This window comes from Taurulus bubalis, assembly GCF_910589615.1.
Source record: "Taurulus bubalis genome assembly, chromosome: 8".
NCBI classification, from domain to species: Eukaryota; Metazoa; Chordata; class Actinopteri; order Perciformes; family Cottidae; genus Taurulus; species Taurulus bubalis.
The window spans coordinates 11,849,449-11,876,693 of NC_136596.1; the positions used below are offsets into that span (position 1 = coordinate 11,849,449).

Here is a 27,245-nt window from a genome sequence, read left to right on the forward strand (position 1 = left end):
ATGCAACTGCAAGATTAACACAACTGTACAACATTAAAATGGATTGCTACAAGATCGGTCTTCGAAAGAGGTCCAACGACTAAATACTAACAGAAGGCCTACAAACTATCTTAAAAGCAATGCAATGAACCCGTTGTTGGAAAAATTAATCATAAAGGCTACCTATTATGAAGTTATCAATTTATGAATTTCTATCTTTTACTTTTTTGCAGGTCATGAGTGGTACAGTCCGCCAGATTACTGTAGCTACTGATCCAGGCACCCCTTACTTCTTGCAAGTGGACTGGGCCTTAGACCTAGGGGCTGGATTCACATTAGCTCTCACTGATGGCAGCTCGGCATGGATCGGAGAAGGTAAGGATATGAAAACACAAAAATACATTGCAAATCAGTGACCATTGAAATTATTCACAACGCCAAAGCCTCCCACGTTTGCCGTAACTGTGCCCACAATTTTCAGCTTATATGATCTGCAAAGAATTAAAGTCTTTAACCATTGACTAGACTGCGTTGTCACCAGGTTTACCATTCAGCAGACCGTCCAAACTGTGTATGCACCTGGCTGACCCCATCTCACAATATTGAAACTGTTGGTCCTTAAACCAGAGGGACAGCAGTGAACTTGTTTCTCCTGTGCTGCAGCTTACAGGTGTAGAAAGTAGATTACACTCTACAAGGCTTGTCTTTGTATGTGCAATGTGCAAGTCAGTGTGTGTGTGTGTGTGTGTGTGTGTGTGTGTGTGTGTGTGTGTGTGTGTGTGTGTGTGTGCGTGTGTGTTTGTGTGTGTGCGCGTGTGTGTGGTTACATATGCACATGAGTACATTTTCTCTGGAAGGACACCTGGAACATAACTGCTCCCTAGTTTTCTATTGCTGTCCATCTGCAGAATTGACAGGCAGAGATGGGGTTGTGAGAGCTATGTGCGGGCTTCTGGGTCGTCAGTGTTTTTGTGTTTGATGTGTTAATTGGGACCCTCAGCCCTCTGTGAGCAGCTGTGCAACAGCTGACGACATTCCCCTTTGTTTCTGCGCATGCTTCCTTTTGAATCCGCTTTCACATGCAACATAATTAATGTTTTTCTCTGCAGTCTGTCATCACCTCTTTGGCATTCTCTCAACTGTACAACTTTAAAATGATGCAACAATTATATAAATGCATTCTTTGTGTCCAGTTTCAGAAGATGAGGTGACAAGGGAAGCCATCAATGTGGGAGCCACAAGGGAAAGATATGTTGAGGATCTTATCCAAGCGCTAACAGGAGGTGAAGGAGGAAGGAGAGGAGGCGAAAAGGGGGTCTATTCTTTCCTCGTCTCTCCAGATCGCTGTCATCTCTCATATCAGAAGATCTGTAATGACATCTCGGTGAGCAAAAGCTTTAGGTAGATTTTTACTACTATACGTGAAACTTTTATATAAATGCACTTCAGTTCCCACCAACTCTCTGAAGAATTTCACTGTAATTGTTTTTATTAGCACTGATCTTTGTGAATTTTACTGTTATTGCAATGAGGCTAATTTAGATTAAATTAAATAAAAAGTATTTTGTAGAGCCCAAATTCACAGATTTTCCTCAGAGGGCTTTACAATCTGTACACATACGACATCCTCTGTCCCGGAACCTCACATCGGTTCAGGACCCTCCTCCCCCCCCACCCAAAAAAAAAGCTAATGGGTAGAGAGGAAAAAAAAAGAAGAAACCATAGGCAGGAGGATCCATCTCCCAGGATGGACAAAAGTGCAATAGATCTGTTCAGAATGAAAAACACAACAACATTTATAACACATTCAATGCATATGATATAAATTATTCATACAATGAGAGTAGCAGGCAGAATAATGATAGAAACATTCTGACTACTAATAATAACGGCAGTGGATATAATTGAATAATAATAATAATAAAAGCAGTAATGGTATCAGTGACTAATAATTCTAATGATAGTAGCGGTGGGTGTCAGGCAGCACCACGGTCCAGATGAAACCCTGATCCATGTAAACTTGAGAGGCGAGAAAGCACAAAGACTCCGGGGAAGAAGTAGAGTCAGTAATGTGCAGAAGAGGAGAGAGGAGCTCAGTGTATCCTAAGATGTGCCGCAGCAGTCTAGGCCTATAGCAGCACATCAGGGGCTGGACCAGGGCAAACCTGAAACAGCCCTAACTATAAGCACTATGAAAGAGGAAAGTCTTAAGTCTACTCTTGAGGTGACCGAGGTGACCGTGTCTGCCTCCCAGACTGAAAGTAGAAGCTGGTTCCACAGAAGAGGAGCTTGATAACTGAAGGCTCTGGTTCCCATCCTACTTTTTAAGACTCTAGGAACAACAAGTAACCGCGCAGTCAGTGAGCGCAGCTCTCTAGTGGGGTAATATGGCACTATAAGCTCCTTAAGATATGATGGTGCATCACCATTTTAAGGCTTTGTCAGTCAAGAGAAATATTTTAAGTGTGTGTCTTGGTTTTACAGGGAGCCACTTCAGAGCAGCTAATAAAGGAGTAATGTGATCTCTTTTCTTAGTTTTTGTTAGTACACGAGCTGCGAGGATGTCAGGTCATTGATTTCTGAGGTGTTCTGGGCCTAGTAGAATGAGTTTAGTTTTGTCTGAGTTTAACATTAGGAAGTTGCAGTTCATCCAGGTTTTGATGTCTTCAAGACATGCTTGAAGTTTAGCGACCTGGTTTGTTTCATCTGGCTTAACCGATAGATATAATCGAGTATCATCTGCATAACAATGAACGTTTATGGAGTGTTTTCTGATAATATTGCCTAAATGAATCTTATATATGCAGTAAGGTGAATAAAGTTGGTCCATGCACAGAACCTTGGAGGATTCATCGTTTACATATACAAACTGAGATTGAACTGATAAATATGATTTAAACCAGCTTCGTGTGGTACCTTTAATGCCAATCAAATGTTCTAGTCTCTGTAATAGGATGTTATGATCAATGGTCTTGAATGCAGCACTATGGTCAAACAAGACAAGTACAGACACAAGTCCTTTGTCTGATACAATTAGAAGGTCATTAATCATTTTCACCAGTGCTGTCTCTGTGCTATGATGCTTACTAAATCCTGACTGAAAGTCCTCAAATAAACTATTGTTCTACAGAAAGTCACTCAACTGATTTGCGACTACTTTCTCAAGGATCTTAGAGAGGAAGGGAAGGTTAGAGATCGGTCTGTAGTTAGCCAACACCTCTGGATCAACAGTGGTTTAATTCTTATCTTTCTCTATTAATGATGAATAATAGGCTGCTCTGGCCTTACGGAGGGCCTTCTTATTTATTTCTCGCCAAACTAACCAAGGTTCTTGAATTACATACAGATGGAATCGCTTCTTTAAATTTAGCACTACAGCATTATCAGCTAGCAATCCAGTGTAGAGACCTTTGCCTAATGGCCTACACTCCAGATTTCAGAAGTTATGAGGTAATGATCAGATAAAAGAAGATTCTGTTTAGAGACTATTACATTTTGTATTTTAATGCCATATGCCAAAACAAGGTCAAGGGTGTGGTTAAAGCAGTGAGTGGGTTTCTGTACGCTCTGACAGAATCTGTCTAAATCTAATATTAAGATAAACTCAGTACTAACTTATTACTAAGGCTATCATTACCGGCATCCACATGCACATTCAAATCACGTACAATAATTACTTTAGCTGCTAAACTTGAAGAATTCTGAAACTTCTGATAGGAATTCAGATTACGTACTTAGATAGATAGTATAAAGTGGCCAATTTTGCGCCAAATGTTTGCAATTCGGCTAATTTAAAAACATTAATATAGCACAGGGGCACCAAGACACTATTTGTCAATTAGGGGTGCATTTCACCCTTTATGCGTGCTTTGAGAATTGTACAGTTTATTTTTGTCTTATTTGTGTGAAATTTAGCATCTGCAAAAGCAGCACAACCCTTTTGTGAAATTGCCAATGTTATAGTGAAATCGGTACCAGCATGGTGTAGCTGACACAACTTTTAAAGTTGTCATGTCTGTCGTTCTATACTGCTTACCTCTCTTGCCGACATAGAGCACAAGGTTGGACTGGAACTGCAGCTCTGAGACTGCTGTGCTGCTGCGGCTCTGTAGTACTCACAGGAATGGATTTTGGGTGCTTTGCATCATTGTTCAGGCGCACATCACACATAGTTAATGAGTTTTCTGTACCACATTTGGTTCATTGCTCTAAGTGGGTAAGGGGTAGAAACAAAAGTTTGCAGGAATGTTGTTAAATGTTGTTGAAGCTCAATTTGAGAGAGTTCATTGTGTATCTCTCAGTAGTTCCCTCTTGAATCCACACCATGCACTTCCCCCTTGTCACTGTTCCCTGAGGATAAACGCATCTAACGACATACAACCAAATAGAAAGGAAGTCTTACTCTTTACAGGGGGCTGTTAAAAAGATAAGGATTATAGTGTACCCACATTAAAGCAGAATTAAATTGGCTTGGTTGCCTTCGGGCCACTGAAAAGCCAGAGATAGGAATCATTCAGTCATCCAATACCAACAATATAAGTCAGTTGTCTAACAGCCACAGCTCATAAACGTTTGGGGAAAAGGGTTTGTTGATTGATGGTCTGGTAAATGGCAAGGTGGAGCTAGTTTGCATTCATGTAAACAATCAGTTCTCGAGATAAAAGCACATCTCTTTTTTTAATTTATGCAGCAGCAGTATTGTATTGCATGCTGTGCTCAGGCAATTCTTACATAGTTCACAGTGAGCGGCAGGTTTGATGGAGTACAGGTCACGGGGCTTTCAGTGGATTGTGATGTTGTTCTTCCAAACTGTGAGAGGATGCTGTTGCCTCCTAACTGTGAGCTTTTGGTCCTGGGACTGCTGCAGGTAGAGGAGACCAGAGGGAGAAGGCCAGGGGGTTCGGAACACTGCAGAGACCATAAAACCTGATTTATGGATAGGGCCGTCCCCATCTAACAATGTTAGACAACAGTTGATTAGAGCTTTTTCTTTTCTTTTTCCTACTCCTCCAGGCTTTTTTGTGTGTCTATGTGTGGGTTGTGTATACACATGTGCATTGCGTTTGGACATGTGTGAAGATACTGTTGGTCTTAAATGAGGTGGCCAGGCCTTTGACATTCTTGACAAAACGGTGACTAACTACATCTCATACTTCAATAAGGAAATTATGATATCAAGAATAGAAATTAACTCAAAAACATACACACACGCACACACAATATTTCCCAAAATATAGCTCAGTTTGATTGTTAATGTAAGATCTACAATGATTTACTAGTTTTACATACTACTGGGGACATCCCTAGTAGTAACAATAGTTGATCAAGGCTTGTTTAATGGAATGATCGTTCATTGATATTGACAATAATTCACAATGCATTTCTGATGCCTTAATTATTGTAACTCTTAGTGCTTCTGTGCACTCCATCAAATCACTAAAACGTATTTCAAATGCATACCATCAACATAAGTGAGCCGCAAGAGAGACGAACAAAAGAACAGCCTCCATCATCTGACTTTGATATACCCAAATGAAACAATTCTATCGGTTTCATAATAATAATAAGAAGAAATGAACTCTCTCGTTTGTTTTGGGGTGGAAGTATGTATTTATTGATTGTGAGCAGGGAAAACGTAGTTGCTAAAAGGATCAACTAGACCTCACACAGTGGCCCAAATCTAACCTGCCCCAAGTGTGGCTATTTAAAAATGTAATCAATGCTCACACTGTTGCTGACAGTAAGCATCACTTGTTGTGCAGTATGTATGTGGTAGACACACATCAAATCCTTGAGTGCTATTTGCATTAAGTGCTAAATACCACCCTTGTCTAACACCTGCTTCTTCTTTTCCCTTATTTTCTTTTTTTTTCAAACACGTCAGAGGTTAAAAAATGGAACATATTTTCCCAGCCAGATAATTTCAGGGTGCCAAAATGAGCTAAGTTTACTTTGGTAATAGAAGAAAAGAGGCCAGAGACTAAACAGGTGGCGAACTTAACCTGACATTAATATTTTATGATTATGACCCCTTGAAGTTGTAATGATGAATGTAATGTGGGTGTGTGTTGTTAAACTGCTACTAAGCAGGTGTTTTTCATGGCCAAGTCAGACATCTTCTCCTCCTTAATGTGTGTTTAAATACCAATATGTCATCCGTACAAAACTAAATATTCTTGTACTGACACTTATACAGACACTTAGCGCTCTGAGGAGCATTTAAGGGGAATTAACAGATCCTGTACATCTGTTTAAGACCACCTTGATTTGGCTCCCAAACAACTGATGAACTATTGCATTTTTTTCAGTTCAGTGTTTTTAATGGAGGCCTAATTGTGCTCATTGAGTTGATTACACAATGCCACTATGGTAGTTAAGTTTTTGGCGTGGCGCACCTTATTTGACATCAATCCGCTGTTACTTGTGTTGCCTCTCTTTTTCTTGGTAGCACTTTGACAAACAGTGTGATGGTCACAACAAATATTTGATCAGTTATTCAGAGGCATCCAGCTATTTCATAAAAATAAATAAAAAGCCACTCTTTGAGTACCAATGAGCGACAGATTTCTTACGTTCTTTCGATCCAGGGAGATTGAGACTCTGATTCTTGACAGTTGTGGTAACTGGAGCCACAGGATGCTGGATTGAAGCATGTGACACTGATTGTCAATGTTTTATGTGTGTCAAATATAACTTGTATTATAAATCACTGGTGGAATCCAGATGTGAAAAATTAAGCCAGTAGTCCATGTTTTCTTATTCTGATTGAATTATTGAAATTCTGAAGATTGAAATGATACAATATGTACTACTTGTACATATTGAGTGTGTTTGTATGTTCACAGCCCGCCATTGTCAACAATATTTATAAACAATAATATCTGTAAATCATGCACATAATCATTTGTAATTGTAAACTAAAACACAGATAAAGACAATACATTAACAACTACTTTTGATCATTCATTGGCCTGTTTTTGTCTTCCCTGTCTTCATGTAAGTTTTTTTTGAGGGGTTTATATTTGTTTACGTTCTCATCGGTTCGGTGTTTTTTTCCCTCTCTTTTTATATTTTGCAACTTTTCCTCCATGCTTTGTGGTAGATAATGAAGCCATGTATCTTAAGCTACTCTTTGCTGTAATGAAGCAGTTGTGATACTGGCATGCAGGGCTGCAACAAATATTGTCAATGGTATTGCTATTTTTAGAATGTCGAAAAAATAAATTGCCCAGAGACCAAGTGTTGAAGTTTTGTCTGACAGTTAACAGTTAACAGTTAAAAACCCCAAAGATAAACAATTTACAATTAAATAAATTAGAGAACAACAAACAGCAAATCCTGACATTTAGGAAATGTTCAATCTTTCAATCAGCTAAATAATCAAATGACTAAATTTGGAACCATTGTAACATCGTGCCTCTCCACAATGTGATTCATCACTATAGTATCTGGACACGAATGCCAAAAAGCACCACCTGCCCTCATGTGAACCTTTTAATCGCATTAGTTAAGTGGCCATGTTCTGATAGGCCCAAACACAAAATGCCCACTGTCACCGTTAGTGTGAGTAACTGTTCAGTCACATGAAGCAGCTAAAAGGCTTTTATTGTGGTTATAGAAAAAAAATAGAATACAATTTGCAATCATCCACACTTACAGGTTTGGCTTTTAGTTTTTTTTTTCTGTTTTTAGTGTGTGGGAAATAGTGTTGGAAGCCAGATTTTTTTCCTGAATGCAGAGTCTGGTGCACCGACGTATCCAGTACCCAATCTGCGCTGGTACTGTGCCACAGCATGCCCAATGTTTATGGGAACATTCATGTTATCGGGGATGGAGTGAGTGCTGTCCTCCCTCACATCCTGTTCTTTATCTGGCGTTTATCTGGCGTTTATCTGACGCCTCTGCACAGTGGACAAGGGAGCCTGAATAGATGATGCTGCTGGTCAGTCTTTCATATTCATCAATAAGTGTCCCACTATTTCTGTCTGCCCTTGTGTCTTTGAGAATTTGAGAATGGGTCAAGCTGATCTCTGCCCCATGCCCACAGTTACCATATTGAGCACCCTTCCCCAACCTTGAACACAGTCTCTTTGTCATCATGCAATGCTCACCCACTCACTTCCCTGTTCCCTTTGGACACAATCATTATTTTGTAATAAAAAAAGAGAGAAATGTTGCCCTAAAATGAAATATACTGATAATATAAATATAATATTATGAGCTGGACGTTTTGTCAACAAATGACATAAATAAATATGCCATAGTAATTTAATTTTGAAATTTCAATGATACTAACTCACTGTTATTATATTGATTAATAGTTATTGATTAATAGGGGTTATTGTCCATTGATCCATCGGAATAAATTGTGGGTTTGGTCATAAGTCAGGTCTTGGACAGAGAGATAAGGAAAGCTTTGTGTCCTCTGTGCCTCCACTGTGATATGGTGTCTTTTTCACTGGGACTGTGTTCTTTTGGCTTTGTCCTCCACACCTACGCCCCTTTTCTCCACGGGTTTGACCTTATGGTCTGGCTAGCTGTGTGGAGACACACACACAAACAAACAGTCAGACCACACACACATTGGACCGTGCTGTATTGTTGGAATTTTTCCTGAATCCTGAAAGATTTTTTTCATTCACACCTTTTGCTTAATATTTGTTTGCCTCTTTTGATGATTTTATTTACAGTATGTCTCATCCCAAAAAGTAGTCTTTCTGATGGTTTGCATCTCATCTCATTTTTTAGGTATTTTCTTTTATGTCTGCCTTGGCCTCTAATGTTAGCTGCATTCATATTTAAATAAATTAGCCCACCATGTAATATGAAAGCCACATGGCACCTTAATCAACAGCTGTGAATAAGTTACTCATTGTGTTGTTGGTTTAGTAACACAGTAGAAAAATGTGGCAGTGGGTCCTGGATCACAGACAAACAGTCTGACCTCCCACACCTTGGCAGAGACTGGCAACAGTGTGCAGACTGACCTTTAACTTTATCTCTGTGTCTCAGGGGAGAAACAGAAGCTCTAGAAAATAAAGGGAGCTTTTTAGCCCCTTTCTGTCTTTTAACAAGGAACTTGGTGTAAAACTTGCCTATACATATTTATATTTTGACTAGTGCATCCGTCCTCTCTGTATGTTGCCCAGTAAGCTAAAGGTAAACTTTTGGTGAACTGGAATTCAAATGTTTACTTCTTCTCAGAAACCCTGAAAGTAACACAACCTTTTGGTATTTAAAAGAAGGGGCAGAAGAAATAAACAGCAGCTGCAGTGTCATTTCCAACGTTAAGCCAGTAAATAAGGGTTGTGCTTCCACCAGTTTAGATCTCTGTATCTGGTGTCTTAAGATGGTAATACCATGATAACACGCTGGTCAGGAAGATTATGGTCTTAAACAATGTCAGTGGGTAAGACAAAATGTGACATTTGACATTATAATGGAGAGATACTTGTACAGTAAATGTCGGACAACATTCTTTAAAGTGTGTACATATTAGTATACTCAGCATGTCAGTCCAAAGCCTTCACATTATCTTCTCTCACATGGCTGATTTATAGCCAAATTGCTTTCCTCTGGAAGCACTGCAGAGATTTAGACACAGGTAGTAAAAAGGAGAGGAGGGATTTGAGGAGAAGATGGAAGGGAGGTTTGAGGTAAGATCAAAGCTTTCACAGTTATCATGACCTCCTATCTGTGCATAGAGATAATAATGGGTGGCCTACCGTAGTGTGCAAGTTATATCTTTGAAGTGGACATGATGACTTAAACACCATTCAACCTTATGACTGAGCCAAACATCAGCCATTGTTACTGGGCCTCTTAGCTCCACCAGTCTCTACCAGTTTCTTATTACTGGTGGACTATCTTGCACAAACACTGAATCTCTGTCAACTTACCTATGACTTACGGGGCTCAGTGTCACACACAATCTCTCTAAGCCCCTGAGAGGAGCTTGCACTGTATCACTGTGACATCCTGATGTTGTTCTAGATTTTTACGAGTTCTTGGGAATCTCATCCCCCTTAGATCTTGGGTGGGCTCCTCTGGGTCCCAGAGGAGCCCACCTCCTATTATGTTGACCTTTGCTCAATCGCTGGTTTCCTTGTTTTGATCAGACTGGCAGCACTAGTACGGAATAAGCATGCCACTACTCAAAGTGTCTTTTTTAGAGAATGATCTCTTAATCTAGACAGATTGCTTTGAGGAATTATACTGAATGGAGTCACTAAGTGAGCCAGTCAGCTATAAATTCCTATTTATAGAGTTTTTGACCACTGACCCACCAGATGGTATGTTACACAGTACCATCTCAGAAGCCTTTATTGAACACTTGTTGGAAAAGGTCAGGCAATTGAAAAAAACAACAACAGATGATTGGATGAACCATCTGTCAATCAAACTCTTACTGTAGTCGGGCAAAAAGCGAAAACATCTTTCCATTATTGCTCGTTTCAATGAAGAAATACACTCCAGTTGTGCTATAATGATTGCAGCATTCTACGCTAACTTCTTTAGAAGCTAGGGAGGATTATGGTTTTGAACTAACAGTTGCCTCTGTGTTGTCTCACACACTAAAGCCCTGTAGCTGCCAGTAGATCCTCAAAGGGCGCTGCTTGGTCTGTGCCCTGGTTTACCGCACACAAACGCATTACTTGAAGCCTAACCCGATGGATTTTCGTGTAATATGGGTTTCTGCGATCCTCCCATGATCTTCCAGCTGTAGTACAAGGTAAAACATGTTGATATACGAAACCTGTTTTGTTTTATCTTGTGCTCAAAAACTATGTGAGGATGCACATGCTCTCTCTGCAGCTCTGTCAATGTGATGTATCTTTCTCTGCGCAAAGCATTCTGGGTCAGAACAATTTACCATGTTTACCATAATATTTAAAAGCACTAAACAAAAAGTACAACTAAAGCTGATAAGAATATCAGACATTTGGTTGTAAATGGTACATTTGGTGGGGCTTGAAGAAAAAGTAAGATGATCTTTAGGAGGCATGAATCATCCATCTCATAGATGTCAAGTCTCACTTAATAAGAGAACATTTTTATCTGCTGGTGGCTTTCAATAACAATTCAGGGGATCTCCAAAGTTATTAGTATTTTAACCGCTATTGTGGCTAACATGATGTGACATAATAATAGAGATACTATTCTTCCATTAATAGTATCTCTATTGCACAACGCGTTGCAGATACGTTTTTATTTTTGGAGACAAAGTGAGAAAGAGGTGTAGAAAACAGGAGGAGAGAGAAGAACATTTGACAGAAAGAGATAAAGAAAAATAATAATAAGAAAAGGCTAAGCTAGTGAAGCTATGGTAGTGATGTGAAGCACATGTCCACTCAACATGTTCAGGTTCACCAGTGGAGGGGAAACAGCTGTGTGGCCTGCCAGGACAGCATCAGCCCAGGTGAAAAAATGACAAGTATTTTATGAGAGCTTTTGAAGATTGCGGCTTTATTACAGTTGGTCTGCGACCTCGACATAGCCCAGAGAAGATTTAGCACCTCGTCACCTTCTGGTTTCCGAATGCATCATAAGCAGGGCCTGTGTGTGTGTGTGTGTGTGTGTGTGTGTGTGTGTGTGTGTGTGTGTGTGTGTGTGTGTGTGTGTGTGTGTGTGTGTGTGTGTGTGGTGTGTGTGTGTGTGTGTGGTGTGTGTGTGGTGTGTGTGGTGTGTGTGGTGTGTGTGTGTGGCGGGCAAATCTCTAAGGCAACAAGCAAACAAAGACTGTGCAGCTATTTGTTTGCTTTTGCAACTTTGTGCACACTCAAATAGTGTTTTGCTTCCTTGGGGTATTCTGTATAGAACTATAGATGTTAGCTGTAGATTTAGTCCTATTTTGCCTCTTCAAAACGGGACTGCTATGGTGGAATCTTGAAAATTTGACACATCAACTAAATGTTCAAAAAAGTTAGAATTGTTCTGCCTCAGATCCGCTCTGTGACTTAGTGCCAAAATGATAACCAAATGAGGAATGTTTTATTACATCTGAAGCCTGTCTGTGATTCCAAAAAGTCACAGACTAGAAGTAACAGAGTGGAAACTGTGTGCTCACCTGCATAGTTTACTGGTGACCAATGAATTCATCCTGTATTTCCCCCAGACAGAAAAAAAACACCTCAACATTTGAAAAGGTCTCCCACTTGAAAGAAAATGTGATGTAATAATTTGTTACACCTCTATATTAACGTGCTTCTTCAGATGATGTTGTGGTGCAAATGCTTTCTCGTTTTCACAGATGGGAAGCTACTTTAGATGCAATATTATTACCTTAATCCACTAATCTATGAATCAGTCTATGAATTCCATTTATCTTACGTCAGGATTGTAGTGCTTTCCCCCCTCCAGTCTCTCCTCATGGGATCCCATGGTACTCTCGGGGCAGCTGGAAGATGTAGAGTGCTACCATACGATTTAGTCTGCCAGAAAAAGATTTAGAACGCATACATACCGGTACATACTATTTCAAATACAGTATGCCAAGATTATCAGGATGTCTGACTGCATTCGGTTGCATTCTGCAGTATTCAGGCCAGCATGCTTTTCCGGCCATTCTGACCCACAATCCTCTGCGCAGCGGAAGATACGTCACATCAACCAAGCTGCCGAGAGAGCACAAACTGATGACAGACTGATGACAGCTCATTGACAGAAGCCGACGGATATATGAGCCTAGGGTCAAAGTCCAAGGCACAATGTTATGACAAAGAAGTATGTCCCAATTGTATGCATACTGCATGCAACAGTACTTACTTTGTAAGGGCAGCTGCAACAATTTTGAACGCAGCCATAGTCCTAAACCAGTCCTGCTGTCTACTCCCAGTCAGTCATGCTCAAAGGGAGGCACCTGAAGGTTATGCTTACCATGAACTAACTTAACTGTCACTTGTCAATGCAGAGGAAGACTGGTGGAGTACTGAGGTCCTCCCTCATTTCTGTGCTTGTCAACTTATCATGAATAATGAAAGCCTGAAGCTTGAAGAGAAAAGTGTATTGCCTTAGATATGAATGCTGAACCTCATGCAATTTGTACTCTCATTTGATCTTGTTTTCTCATTTTCCTTCCTCTTTTTCTGCTCTTCTTTCCCTCCCTTTGTAAGCTGGACTTGGGTTCTGTGGAGCTCCAGCCAGCTCCAGACCCACTAGAGCTGAACCAGAAGATGATTGGCCAGTCCCTAAAGCGCAGTACATATCTGGAGTCCAAAAATTGCCAGCTGTTGGAGGAAAACTGTAAGCTGAACCAGGAGCACCAGAGAATTCTCAGAGAGTAAGAATGAGGAGGAACCCCACCACTTGTTATTTGCTGACCGATTCAATTGTGTGTCTATGAAAACATATTTGATGGAGAGCAAATGTCAAGTTCAAATGGAAAATTCCCCTGAAAGATGTTCAGTGCTGTAATTTGTTTGTTGGTTGTCTTGTTTGCATGCAAGCTCCTTTTTCTTAATAAGCTGCATTTCCAGCTGTTTATATGCACAGCAATCACTAAGTATGACATCATCAGTGGTCGCCCATTGAGAGTATTAAGGGTTCCACCCAGTGTTGCAAACTGGTCTTGGGATTTCTGGGAACTAACTTTGAATATTTCAGTTATGTCTTTTTATTTCATGTATGACTTCTTTTCCAGTAGTTTTCTGTGTAATTGTTTATCTGCATGTTGAGTCTTTGGCCAGTAAATGGAGCATTACCATAGAGGGAGGATGTGGGTGACTAACGTCTGCACAGGGTGGAGGCACCAGCACCATTCCTCTTAGCAAATTCACCTCTGAAGGCAAACAAACAAGAATCCTCCGCTTCTCCAACATGCATTTATCTGTCTGTGTTTGCATGTGTACATGTGACTCTGTGTGCATGTGGGAGTCCATTGCTGGCATGCATTTGCACTCACATTGGTGTGTTTCTTCTCACCAGGCTGGAGAAGCAGGTTGAAGATAAGGAGATATTGGAGGGCGGGCTGTACTCACGTTTTGTTATGGTGCTAAATGAGAAGAAGGCCAAGATCAGAGCCCTGCAGGATGCTGTCCGCCAGACTGACGGCAAGCAGAGAGATGAGGAAGGAAGACAAAGGTCAGCAGACTGACTTTGCACTAATTATGTGACGCTCTGGCATAACTAGCTAGCTTTGCTACTTTAAAATGCAAGTGAACTGTGAAGTTGCAAGTGAATGCAAGTGAAATATGTTTATATTTTATGTTTTTCAACTTTTAATGTTTCATATACAGGGTTTACCTGGCTATAAATTACGTGGTCATTACAAGAATATCTGGGTCTGATAAAATGCAAGCTACTAGGTGTTACGTTGAAGTATAGACATATTGTACTATTTGTCTATTTCATAGGGGGATTATGTCAAATACTCACGTTGCACAGTGTATTTCACAAACTAACATTTCAACCCTTATTATTGTTGATTATGAAGCATCCCAAAAGACACTTTTCCGAAAGTAATGTGTTACCTTAAAAGAAAGTACAAACAAAGCAACAAAGTCAACAGATAAGGCTGCAACTAAGAACTTTATCAAATAATCTGCCTATTACTTTTCTTAATTCATTATTTGGTGAATGATTTTAAAACAAAAAATGCACATCACAACTTCCTGGAGGCCGAAGTTTTGTCATTAGATGTCTTGTTGTGTCTGACCAACAGCCTGATATATTCAATTTACTACAGTTGAAGCAAGAAACCGCAGCTTATTCTTACATTTAAGAAGCTGGAACCATCAACACATTTTTTCTTAAAAAATGACTTGTAGTTTTTTTCTTGTAGTTATACACTACTTGTTGAATACTTTCCAAGAAAAACTCTACAGTGTCGCAATCAATTTAGCTAATTTACTGTTTAGCACTGAGAGTGTTGTATGAAGGGTAAATCACCTTATTCAAGTCATTGCTTTAGTTGCACACTTGCAAGTTTAGTTTCCAAGCCGGTCAGCATAGTGCCATCAGATCTGCGTATGTGCTTGCCACACCTTTGGCTTCTGCAGAACACGGACGGTGGCTAATTTCTTTCTTTACAAGCCTGTTCTGTATCTTCCGCCATTGCAGGTCATGGCGTATGGATGGAAGATTTTACTCATAATAGCTGCTTACGTGTCTGGCTTTGACCCTGTCCCTGTGGACAGTAATATAAAATATTGAAAGATGATTACCCAAAGATTTGCCAGCAAAGTAAACTGAGAGGCTTTGTTTCAACAGCACATTCAAACCCCAACTCAATTTTCTTCTTTGTTTTTCCACACTACTCCTCAAACACTGATTTTTTCCGACAACAAATATCTTTTCTTCTGTTCTCAAATTTCTGTTGTTTCTTTTAGTGACGATGACACAATTCAGGGAGAAAACGACAGTCAGGACAGAAGAGAGGGGACAGTTCAGAGCATTCATCCATCTCAGGAGCCAACCATTCTCCTCACAGGTGTGTGTGTGTGTGTGTGTGTGTGTGTGTGTGTGTGTGTGTGTGTGTGTGTGTGTGTGTGTGTGTGTGTGTGTGTGTGTTTGTGTGAAAACTGCTCCTAAACCAATAAATGAGTATCTCCCAACTCAGAATTGATGATTTAGTGTTACAAATGTATAATATAGACATTTTTTTTTAAAATTGTTTTTATCTTTGTCTGCGTCACAATATGTTGCAACAGCAAGACAAGTGATAATAACCAGACTGTAGCATCTCCTTGCCCTGTAATTACTCAGAATGAAATAATAAAGGCTTTTCTCTCGGGGCAAGGCAGCTGAATTAATGCAATTCATAACATGATGAGAATCGGCAGTTAGCTGTTTGTGTGGGAGTTAACACGCACAAATGTGTGTGAGTGTTGGGATCTGGCAGCAGCGTGTTTGGTTATTAGCCAGTATGAAAACACAATTATTGATACTAAAACAAGGATTAATATGAACAGGATTATTAACATATATTTATAACAGTTAATAATGGTGCACCACTCTGGGATCAGAGAACCAAAAACCTTACTGTGGCCTAAAGTCTCTAAACTGGTGTTCACTCACAATGTCAATAGTCAAAATAGTCGAAAGGTGGCGGGCTTAATCTCATAAGTGATTAAACTACACAATGGTATCGAGGTTGTGATTATTTAACAGGGGAATAACATACACAATAGAGACCGCACTTACACGCCATGTGAAATAAGTGTAACGGCATGTATGTGTGTGGGACTTGTTTTGAAAAGGAGGAGAAAAAAAGAAGAACACACTCAAAACAAGGCCAATCCTCTCGCAGCAGTAAAGTACAGCAACTGTAACTTCATCACATGAAGCCCGACAGATGAATAGTTTAGTGAACTTAATGAAGAAGAAAAAACAAGGCACGGGGCAAGCTTCTCCTTCGGGATCCAAAACAGTCTGTTGTTTGACCAGCGAAGTTAAGATTACCACCGAGACGTTTCCCTTAAGGCACCAATGTTGTTTCAATGCCTTTCATACGAATCAAGTCACATTGGATGGTGCAGAGTGAAGGTATGCACTGATGTTTATAGTCTCAATGACGTCATGGCCATATCACAGGGACTCCCTGGGGTTCCCGTGGCCCTCGTCCAATGAGGCACGAGTGTTGTGGTTTGAGCCAAATCTCACACATAGGTGAGATTTAGTCGCCTGATGGTGTTTTGCCGTGGAGCCCGTTCGCGTTACTCCTTGTTATGTCATATGTCACGATGTGACTCAGAATTAATGCAGACTTTCAGTGAAACTGTTGAGTTTTGACTTTCCTTGAACTGATTTTACTGTCTCATAAACTTAACAGTCGAATGTAACTGATCATGTAAGCAGGGGGTTTTAACGTAGACTTAAAAGCACACACAAGCATAGAAAATACCCTCGGGTAGCTGGGTTCTGGGAAACACTTTTCAGTGAGTCATAAACCCACCCAGCGAAGTCTGCTGTGATTGCTTCAACACGGCCAACCATGAGGTGGTCGGCCACTTCCTGCGTCATGCAGAGCGGGCGTGATGTCACATCTGCTGAGTAATACCCCCCCCGTACTACATGTTGCAATCTGCTGGGATAATCCACTGATCGCTCTCCTTCACCCCCCAAATGCAAGGCTCATACAGTTGCAAAATACACTGATGCCTTCAGCAGGTTCTGTCATTATGCTCCTATTACACACACACACACACACACACACACACACACACACACACACACACACACACACACACACACACACAACACACACTCTCCACTTCAGTTGAGATGGCTGATGGTTGTAGATTGCTCAGTATGGGTCTTGGCTCACACATTTTGTTTGCAGTCCAGAAAAGGGTTTACAATGCTTTCTTGTGTTTTCAGCTTCTCAGTAAAAATCACCCGGCACATATCTCTTATAATTATCTGCCTTGATGATTTTGCCCCTGTATTCTCTCTGTATTCTGAGCTGTTTAACATTATGGGTGTTTCCAAAAATGGTTGTAGTATTTACACTAATTCAGCTGTCCAACAAATTTGTCTCGGGGCGTTTCTCTCTTGGCGTTCACTTGGCCATGATGGAAACACGTCATGAATCCATGGCAATGGTTGTGTTACAATATGCTAATGAAGTTTGACCTAGATGAGAAACTGTATGCACGATAGCAAATGTTTTATTTGCATTAATAAATCTACTTAACATTTACAGATAGTGGGCCTCAAAATTCCCCTTTGACTGGCTTGGCCCCTGTCAACCCTCGTGCCTGGAGGTGTGTTTTCATATTCCTGATAAGAAAGAGTAATGACAGGGCAGAATTGGAGATAAAAGAAGAAACTCTCCCTTTGACCTGTTCCCCCCAGTTAAGAATTGCATAGTTAAAACATGATAGGAGGGAGGCAGTGTTACTTAAGGGATGAGTGTCTGAGCAGGAAGAAAGAAATGGATAAAACTTGATCGAATGGGCCTTTTCAGATAGACTGTCATGTCAGACTTGATTCCCATGAGACTATTATTAACAGTAGCATTAAGTTCACAATCCACACGACAAGTGCTATTTCCTAATCAGACAGATAATCAAGTCTTCTAAGTATTTCTTTTGATCTAACACAACTGCTCAATCTGTCAAATGTTTTGAATGAGCTCGCAGCAGTGTTAAAGGGCAAACAGGTGTGTTTGTGTGTCTGTCAGTGTATAAACAATTGTATGACCGAGCTTGTGTGGAATGTCAGATCTCTATTCCCGATAAACGTCACAAACTAGGTGTTGAGTTGTCCAGGGTTAACAGAGGTTAACTAAGGCAGTATGCCCTGAGACGGCCACAAATGTGTCACAAATGACACTAATGGAGATATAAGGATGGAGAATTTGGGTTTTGGTAATGAAACCAAAAAGAAGAAAGCAATCTGGAACAAGACAAGACATCAGTGTCCAGACATTTAGAGGCATTTGTTTAGAGAACTTGTAATACAATTTTAGCTGCATCTCATATGTTTGATTTACAGTGAACAAGTTTGTCAAATGAACAGCTTTGATAGTTTACAGATTTTAATGACATCATTAATCGAAGATAATAGATACAAAGTAATGATGTAGTAAAACCCAGTCTCAAAGGTGGTTTTCTGAACATGTGTGTGTGTGTGTGTGTGTGTGTGTGTGTGTGTGTGTGTGTGTGTGTGTGTGTGTGTGTGTGTGTGTGTGTGTGTGTGTGTGTTGCATGCAGGTCGTAGTCTGGTGTGCCATGGCATCTCCTTGGACAAGACCTTTTCTGAGGAGGAGGATGAAGAGCGGAGCTGGAAGCGTAGGTTGCCTCACAGCCTGAGCCCAGAACCTTTTGAGCAGGAATAAAACCTCAGGTTAGTCAGATAACAAATGCAACAAATCTATCACCATATTTGGTAAGCCACTGCTTCCTCTAGATTTACTTACTTTTTTTTTTGTTCATAGCTGTATTGTTGAGCCTCTCCTCACATACAGTCGCAGTACAAAACATATCCTTTGAATAGTTCAAATGGGAAAACAAGATTACATGTTGCAGATTTTCAAGTAGCTCGTATTAAGATAGTGTCAACATGACACACAATCACTCAAGTCTTATTTCAGTTGAAGAATAAACTGTTCCATGTGGCCTCAAACCAGAGTTTAACAACAATGAAAGGACATTATTTCAAGCTTTGTTTTATGGACCTGTGAAACATTTTTATCTTTTTCCTAATTTTGTATTTCTTATTTGTCATTTTCTGCACACTAACTGATGTGGGGTCCCTTATGAATATGTTTCCCCCATTCCTTCCAATCCTCCACTTAAAGAAGGTTGAATCATCTTTTTGTCAGCTCTCGGCCTCTGCACATTTCTGCATAATTTGGTTTTCTTCCTCTTACACCTTGTAGTATTGATTGCACTACACAGATACAGTACTCTAGCTGTTTCCTCCTAATAAATAGGCCACACAAAATATACTGTGAAAAACACAAGAAATCTATGGCTTTTAACTTTTTGAGCTCTTCTGATTTTCCCTTGGGATCGTGAGTAGAATTACAAATACATTTCTATGGGTGTGAACATTTTAACAACATGACTTTAGAAAGCCAGACTCACTGGTAGGTCTGACAGGCTTTAAGATATTAATCAGCTTCTGTTAATGTTTGGGTTTTCAGAGGTGTCTCCTGAACATCCGGCTCATGCATGCGATGTTGTGCGGTCTTTCCACATTCAACAGCTGCATGTTTTCTCATACTGACGCGTTGCAATAGAAGGATCAGAGGTTGTTGACTGTCTGCCTTTTACGATTACACGTGGGCTCTATCTAACATTGCATTTTTTTTGTATGATACTGCTGCAAGAAAAAATCTGAAAAGCAACATCTCGTGCTTTCTGTATTCAGAAAATGCTCGTACAACCGTAACTTTACCATCTCCAGAGACGGTGGTTGCAGTGGGATAGTCATATAATTAATTTGGTAAGTTGAGCACCTCTGCTACATTATTTGTAGTGACACTTCTTTCAGATCTAAAAACCCCATAACATCCTCCCACCGCTTACATTCGGGTGTTGGCTTGCAAATAAACAAAACTGAAAATTACTGCAGTGTGTAGTGTCGTTTGCTTCAACTGAGGAATGACAGCAGTAGCTTTTGAGTTCCAGTGAGAACGTGCACTTCTTCTCTTGTTTGCACTCTTTCCTTTTAAACTCTATCAGATCAAACATTCAAATTAATTTCTTGGGCAGAATCCATGGTAATATTATTCAGCTGTGGCTCGTATCAAGATTTTGAAATGTAATTCCCGAAGTCCATCTCCATATTAAGACATGAAATATTAAATATTGAAATGTGATGCAATTGTTTTATTGGTTCAAATCATGGACAACCTCTAACTCCCCGCCCTCTCTCTACTCTCTATTCCCTTTTGTCTTTCATGTTTTCTTGCCCTTCCGCCCACCCCCACTCCACCACATTAACAAAGATGGCATCCAGGACTCACCATGAATATGATTAAAGCCCTAAATCTAAAGGTCTTCTCATGAAAAGGTTTTGTTGATCCCTCTTCAGCTATGTGGCAAGCTGCTTTCAACTAGTCAACCCTCACCCCAATACCAGCAACCAAAACAGTGACAACCAGGAAACAATGGTGGGAGGTGTCCCCAGATTTCATGCCAGATTTTGTCCCAGATTGAGAAAGAGATTCTCAGAAAGCCAGAGCATGTCACTGCCATCTGGTTTGCTTTCTGTGACAATTACCTGCCACAGCTCGCGGGAGAGACTTGCTGCTTGTCTGTCTACTTCGTTAAATCTAAAGACGAGCAATGAATGCCGCTATCTGTTTCCAAACCATTTGGAGCTGCCGTCAAGACTTTGCCCAGATGCGTAAGTGGTCATGTGATAACAGGCACTTAACGCCCTCCAGTGCTTCCTCGAGAACTGCTAATGCTGCTAATGACTTGGAGAACATGGAAGAGTAACTGGACCAACAGTATGGAAGCAATTTCTCAAGAGTCGGACTTCGCCCTGAACTTAAATTTGGCTGCCGAGCCCCTCAACCTTGGCTCTGTGTGAGACCAGAGTAACAACTACTGAGGGACAACAGGTTACACCCTGAAAATAGGGTGTCACCAACAACGAACCAAAGCTGCTTTGTTGCTGCTTATTCATCATGTCTTGCTGATGTTTTCCTCCCTCTTTTCATTATGAAAATAAACTATATGCCATCTCTTTCATTTCCACTTTCTAAACTAGCATTTTTACCTCCCCCTTGTTTCTCGATTTTCATCTGCCCTTTTATTTGGTAGATGTTCTGCGGCCCAAACTACCTGAGGGGTGTTTTGCAGAGGGTTAATAGGGTTGTGTTGTCTCTGCGTCTTCACCTCCTCACCTCTTCCTTTACCTCTGCTACCAGCTTTAGGTCCTGAGGTCATCACAGTGTGTCTTCACTGACAGTAATGAACCTATAGAGACCAATTCTAGGTCTTTTTCTGACCATTCTACCTTTGACTTCTGCTGTCTTTTAGGATTTTGATGACACCTAAATGTCTGCTGAAGACCACGGGTGGCCGCCTGGATAATCCCACAACACGCGCTTGCTGGATAAGTAATCCCCACAGGAATGTCACACTCGCTCCTCCATAGATCCCATAAATAAGGTATTTTATAAAGGGAAACCCAGATCAGTTTTTAAGGATCAGTTACGGATCAGTGCATGACAACGTGCCATGGAGGATGAGACAGAGTGTGAAGGGCAAGATAGGAAACTGTACTGAATATTTCAGTTTGTGGTTTCATTCAGAACATATTGATTGCTCACATTGAATGCAGAATATTCAAAACAGGCCTATTTGTGTTGTTTTCCTATTTTGGATTGGACCTGGAGAAACATGTTTCTTATTTTAAAGATATTCTAAATGTTTTCATTTTCAATCAGTTGATTCAAGAATAAAACTTTTATTTTGCATATCATGTAAATGTTCCCTGGAAATGTATTAATGCATTAATTAATAATGTATTAATACATGAAGGAGAACGTAATATTTCATGATGTGAAATGTTGTCAATGTTCTTCAAATGTGTTCTGGGTTCATATCTATTGTGAAATGTCTTGCATGACAAGGCATGTTAATTCCAAACTGACTGAAATAAAGGTTTTACTTTTTAATATTTTTGTCTTTTTAGTGTTTTCTAAATCACACGTCTTTGTTCAAGAAGCGAACAACATGCAGCTATGATAGCATACATTTTGTTATTAAAAGTAAACAGATAATTAATGAAAACCATGATGTGTCTTTGATCGGACATGTGATGCGTTTCTGTCATGAGAGGTTTCATACTTTGCAGTGAAAACATTAAATGTAGAATTGCCAGTGTAAATCAACACTATGAAGATGTTTTTTTTATTGTTGTTCACACTGACTAAGCCTTTATTATTGAGAAGTTTACAACCTGAATAATATAGATCCTATTAAGAATGTGATCATTACGGAATTATTTCATTCCAAAATAAGATGTCAGTTTGCCTTTCTATTGATACAAAAGTAAAAGGAATGAGTTGTGTAATTGTTTGGAAACAGAAATAAGCTGTAGCAGCGGTAGGAACCGGTTGATACTGCGGTCCATGCAGCTGAAAGGGTTAACTCAGAGAGAGAGAGAGAGAGAGAGAGAGAGAGGGCTGTGCCAGGATGAAATTAAACGTTCAGTCACTTGCTTATCATCGTCATTCACTTATGGCGTGCACCTGTAGGATTCCCATCATCCAGGGAAATAACGGGAGTCTTCCTGCTTTCCTGCCAATGAGCTGCAGTGAGACAGAGTGCTCTTTGTTGCTGCGCTGTTTTCTCACTGCTCCTCGCCGCCTCACTGTAATGTCTGAAACCGCTACACATAGACTATATATAGAAGACTTGGGTTCAGCATTTTGGCTGTCGCCATCTTGGTTTTAGGCTGTCGCCATCTTGTTTCTTTTGTAACCAGACCTGACAAAAGGGTGGAACTAAGTACGACTGAATATTACATTTTTAAGTGATCAAAACGGTTACAATAAACCTTCAGGAACTGAAAACACACTGTGAAAGTGTTAAAGTTATAAGACGAAAACGCGGACAACTCTCAGTGCAGACAATGCTGTGGTAGCAACCTGTCCATCACAAGGCAGCCACGCCCTAAAGCATACTCTGCTTTATTGTCTCTGTTAATCAAAAATTGACACTAGCCATTGAGACCATAAACTGTTCTTTACAGTGTAATTGTCTCATAGATTTCTCCACAATCGGACAAGCACAACCAGATGAGTTTCCCCCTGCTGGCCATTAGAAAGAATGCATGTTTAAGGCACATTAGCTTCACCTTTTGGAACTGGAGATTGCCACCAGGACTTTCGCAAGCAATGATTGTAGACGGAAAATTAATAATTTATGAATAATTTGAGAATATACAATCAAATACTAGGTATTACTACCAATTGGTGAATGCTTCCACTTTTGATTGTGGTAACTCAACCAAATTTTGCAATTCAGTAAAAGCAGTGGTACAATAAACACATTGTAAATGGTACTTCATCGGTTGATTTGTTTATCTAACTCGCTAATTGATTTGATTGTATTGTGCCAGTTGTGTCAGACTGCATTATCTGTTCCTTATTTTGCTCACAGTGGGCAGTATCGCTGTTTCTGCGGGGGGCGGCGCACACATATGGAAGTAAAGCAGTGGGCAGACTGTTTAAACAGGGAATATATTTCAGGGCAATACAATCCAGCAGTGAGCCTTCCTGCTGGACCGCTTTGAATTACACGTGTTAGCTTCTGCTCTTTGCAAACTGCATGTGTGGACCAAAGAGCTAGTCTATCCATACATCTGACTTGTAGCATGACCTTTATCTTCTAGTCTAGTGTAACAGACCATGATCGCCAACATATGCAAAAACTTTCCAGATGTTGAATATCCATCGATGAAGTAGAAAATAAATAGTGTGTGGTGCTAAATATCATTGCTTCAAAGTCACATATATTGCAGCAATATTTATGTTACAGGTAGAACTTTTCTCAGTGGCTGAACCAAACAGAAATGTCCACTCCACATTTAGTGCATTCAGTTGTGGAGGCTTTTCTGCACTGGTGAACAAGTTTTTTGATCATTACAAATAATGACTGATTTCTCTTTGAGATGCGGGTGCGAACCGATTGGCCTCATTACTTGAATTAACTAAATGTTCTGCAGGTTTTGAGAGGATACTATTTGAACATTGAGTGTGTGATAATAACAACCCGCTGCAGAGTATGCTTGAGGGAGACTTTCTCTCATTTTCACATTGTGAAGCAGATTGTAGACAAATATAATGTTTTTTCTTCTTTAGAAACTCATGCATCTGTAAATAAAACAGTTGAACCAAGCTTTAACGATAACTTTTCCAATTATTTTATTAAGTAAAAGAAGGTTAAGATCTGACTCCCATTTTTGCTTGCTAGGATGAATTGGGATAAGTGAGTTGGATTGTGTCACCATCACATTTTTCGATTTGTTTGCATGTGAGAGTGCTACTTAGAAATGTGCAGTAATGTATAGTTACTGCAAAGCAATTTTAAATGTGTATACCGGCGTAGCATTTTAATGGTGACTTAAACTGATTTTTATTGCAGTTTTACAAAAATATCCGTTAAAATGTTAATTGGAACCAAAGAAACCAAAATGACTTTCTATAGTTGTCTTAAATGTGTCTCATGGCTGAGAATGCATTATGAATGAATGAATGAATGAAAATTATGTTATTATCTTGACTTCCTCTTGGTCAGAGACCAAAGCACCGGCGGCCTGTCTACATTGCCTTCTCTCGTGTAGGCCTAATTGCTGCCTGGCTTAATAACTGACACACATTTCTCTGTGGTTGAAGAACAGTGACAAGCATGACTCCTCCGGGAAATTGTATCATAGGGGCTGTGCAAATGTCCTAGATCACACATTTTTAGATATGTTCATGCTAAGTTATCAAATATGAATCAAAGTGAATTTGAAATATAATTCATGTATACGGTGATTGTAGCAGAAGTGATGAGGTTAAAGAATGAAACCGTTCCACCATGCTATGTTAACTTCAATTGGCAAAGATTTGTGACTTGAGAATGGTCTGGTTCTGGTTATCAAACCACCTCTCTCTCTCTCTTTCTCTCTCTCTCTCTCCCTCCCTCACTTCCTCTGGCTTTGTTCTTTTGCCATCCCCTACGATTAAAGTGGTTTGTTGGAAGGTGGCAGACTCTGTGATTCATGAAGTTCCGGCTTGCTGGACCTTGGTCACCACTAGAACTTGATCTCCTCACAAAGGATGAGGTTTGGCCCGGGTGGTAGATATGATCAAATCTCTTGATCAATAGGCCACACATTAGCCTGAGTTTCACAGAAAATATGTTTACGTGCATTACATTAAGAGTTGCAGAACGGCCTTATTGTGTGAATGATTCACCCTCACAGCACTGCTGTGATTTTATCTCTCTAAGGTGAGGATTTATGCAGTTGACATGACGTGACATTCTATCCGTGATTACTTGTGCTTATTGAATAGACTTGGAGAGACAGAGTGAGTAATTTGTCATCCTGCAAGCTGATCCCCAGTGGGATCAAACCTACTCTCTCTTTAGTCAGGCAGTAGTAGGAAACACATACCTTTTATAAAATGGAGACTTAATCTGGTTTTGTAGCATTTGGGCTTTGTCAAAACCACATGACTGAGGAGTAAGGCAAGGCAAGGCAAGTTTATTTGTATAGCACATTTCAACAAGGCGATTCAAAGTGCTTCACATAAAACCATTAAAAACATAAAAATATAATGCAGAAGAAAACAAGATTTAGGAATAGGAATACAAATTGCTGTGCAGTGAACAAATAAAATACAGTAGTGAAATGTAGAAATTGATTAATATCCTTGCATTTGGTTCAATTAAAGGCAATAGCAAACAAAAAGGTCTTCTTTCAGGGACCTTGTTCCAGATATGTGGAGCAGAAAAGCTGAACGCTGCTTCTCCATGTTTAGTTCTGACTCTTGGAACAGGAAGTAGACCCGTCCCAGAATTTTGTTCCAGCAGTGACCAGCTCTTTCATGTGGTCAGTGAACTCCAGGTATAGGGAGGAGGGGGACCTGGATGGAGTATGGGGGGTGGAAGTAGGTGCTGGTGAGGGAAGTAAAAACTCCTCCTCTCGGAGGTGCGTATCAATCCCTGAGGATGAGGTTGGAGACTCCTCCTCTTGGCTCTCCTTAGGCATCCTTCTCGTGAGGTCCCCACGGCGATGCTGTGTGGTTAACTCTTGTTTAGATTCCTCTTGTCTCCTGTCCTATAGGCAGTGGGAACAAATGGGTGACGCAGGAAGAACAAAAGGTTAGCGGTAAACAGTTTTACCCCTGACTTGTTGAGGCAAACTCCATCTGCCTTAAAAAGATGTATGTGCTCCCAGAAAAAGTAAAAATTGTTAAAATGTACTGAATGGTCAGTACAGGCCGTTGACAGCCATCTGTTCAGTGCAAACAGCCTGCTGAGTAGAGCGATGGACAATTGTAAAGACATAAGTATGGAGGGGAAAAAAGAAGCACCAGAAATAAAAGGTAGAGCTCTCACTAGAGGTGGCAATTAGTGGCCAGCGGGCCAAACCTTCGTATCTCTGGAACACTCGTCAGACAGACTGACAGTACACCAGCTGTCACCTCCATGACTGACACCTGCCTGTTGATTGACATCTGGTACCGAGGACTCCAGACAGTTGTGCTTCTTGTGCAGTGGTCCTTACAATGGCAGTGTGCAGGGTTTTTTTTTCTTCTTGTCTTTCCTTTTCCTTTCAAATATTTTGATGTTGTTCGTAAGTCGTAGAAACGAGTGGGTGTGGCATTCAGCTGCTGCTGTCTGGGTGTCTTTCTATCAAAACCACGTTTACTGTAACATTTCCATGTCCAACTTCTTCATCCAAAACTTGTCAGACTTTGTTCAACATTTTCCTTTAGAATATGACAAAGAAACAAAACCTGAAAGACATATAAAAATGCCAAAATGACTAATCTCTATGTTGGCACACATACAGACATATTTACAATTGAAAATGTTTTAGACTTTTCATCAAGCATCCTTCTTGGTACTTATACCTTTGATCAGTGGTTCTCCAATGAGGGTACGTGAAGGCCCTCCAGGGGGTATACGTGAGACTTGTAAAAAAAATATTTAAAATTAGCATCCATTCAAAAAAATATTTAAAAACTATATTTAATAGATATTCAATCAAACATAAGTGTAAGTTCATGAACTGCATTTCATGTATTCTATATTAAATCAGACACTGGGGGCACAGCGCGGTGTATTACATTTATTTTTTAAACC

The 27,245-nt window shown here is 40.2% G+C and overlaps 1 protein-coding gene across 1 annotated transcript; it reads left to right on the forward strand.

Moving 5' to 3' along the window:
- Nucleotides 1-215: 215 nt before the first annotated feature.
- Nucleotides 216-18,757, forward strand: LOC306740647 (DNA repair protein XRCC4-like; the record flags this gene model as incomplete). Its single annotated transcript, XM_079222876.1, has 6 exons — nt 216-354; nt 1,173-1,363; nt 13,092-13,258; nt 13,903-14,058; nt 15,306-15,406; nt 18,633-18,757. 6 exons carry the CDS (start codon nt 216-218, stop codon nt 18,755-18,757), a joined length of 879 nt encoding a protein of 292 aa, XP_079079002.1.
- Between the last annotated feature and the right edge of the window lie 8,488 nt (nt 18,758-27,245).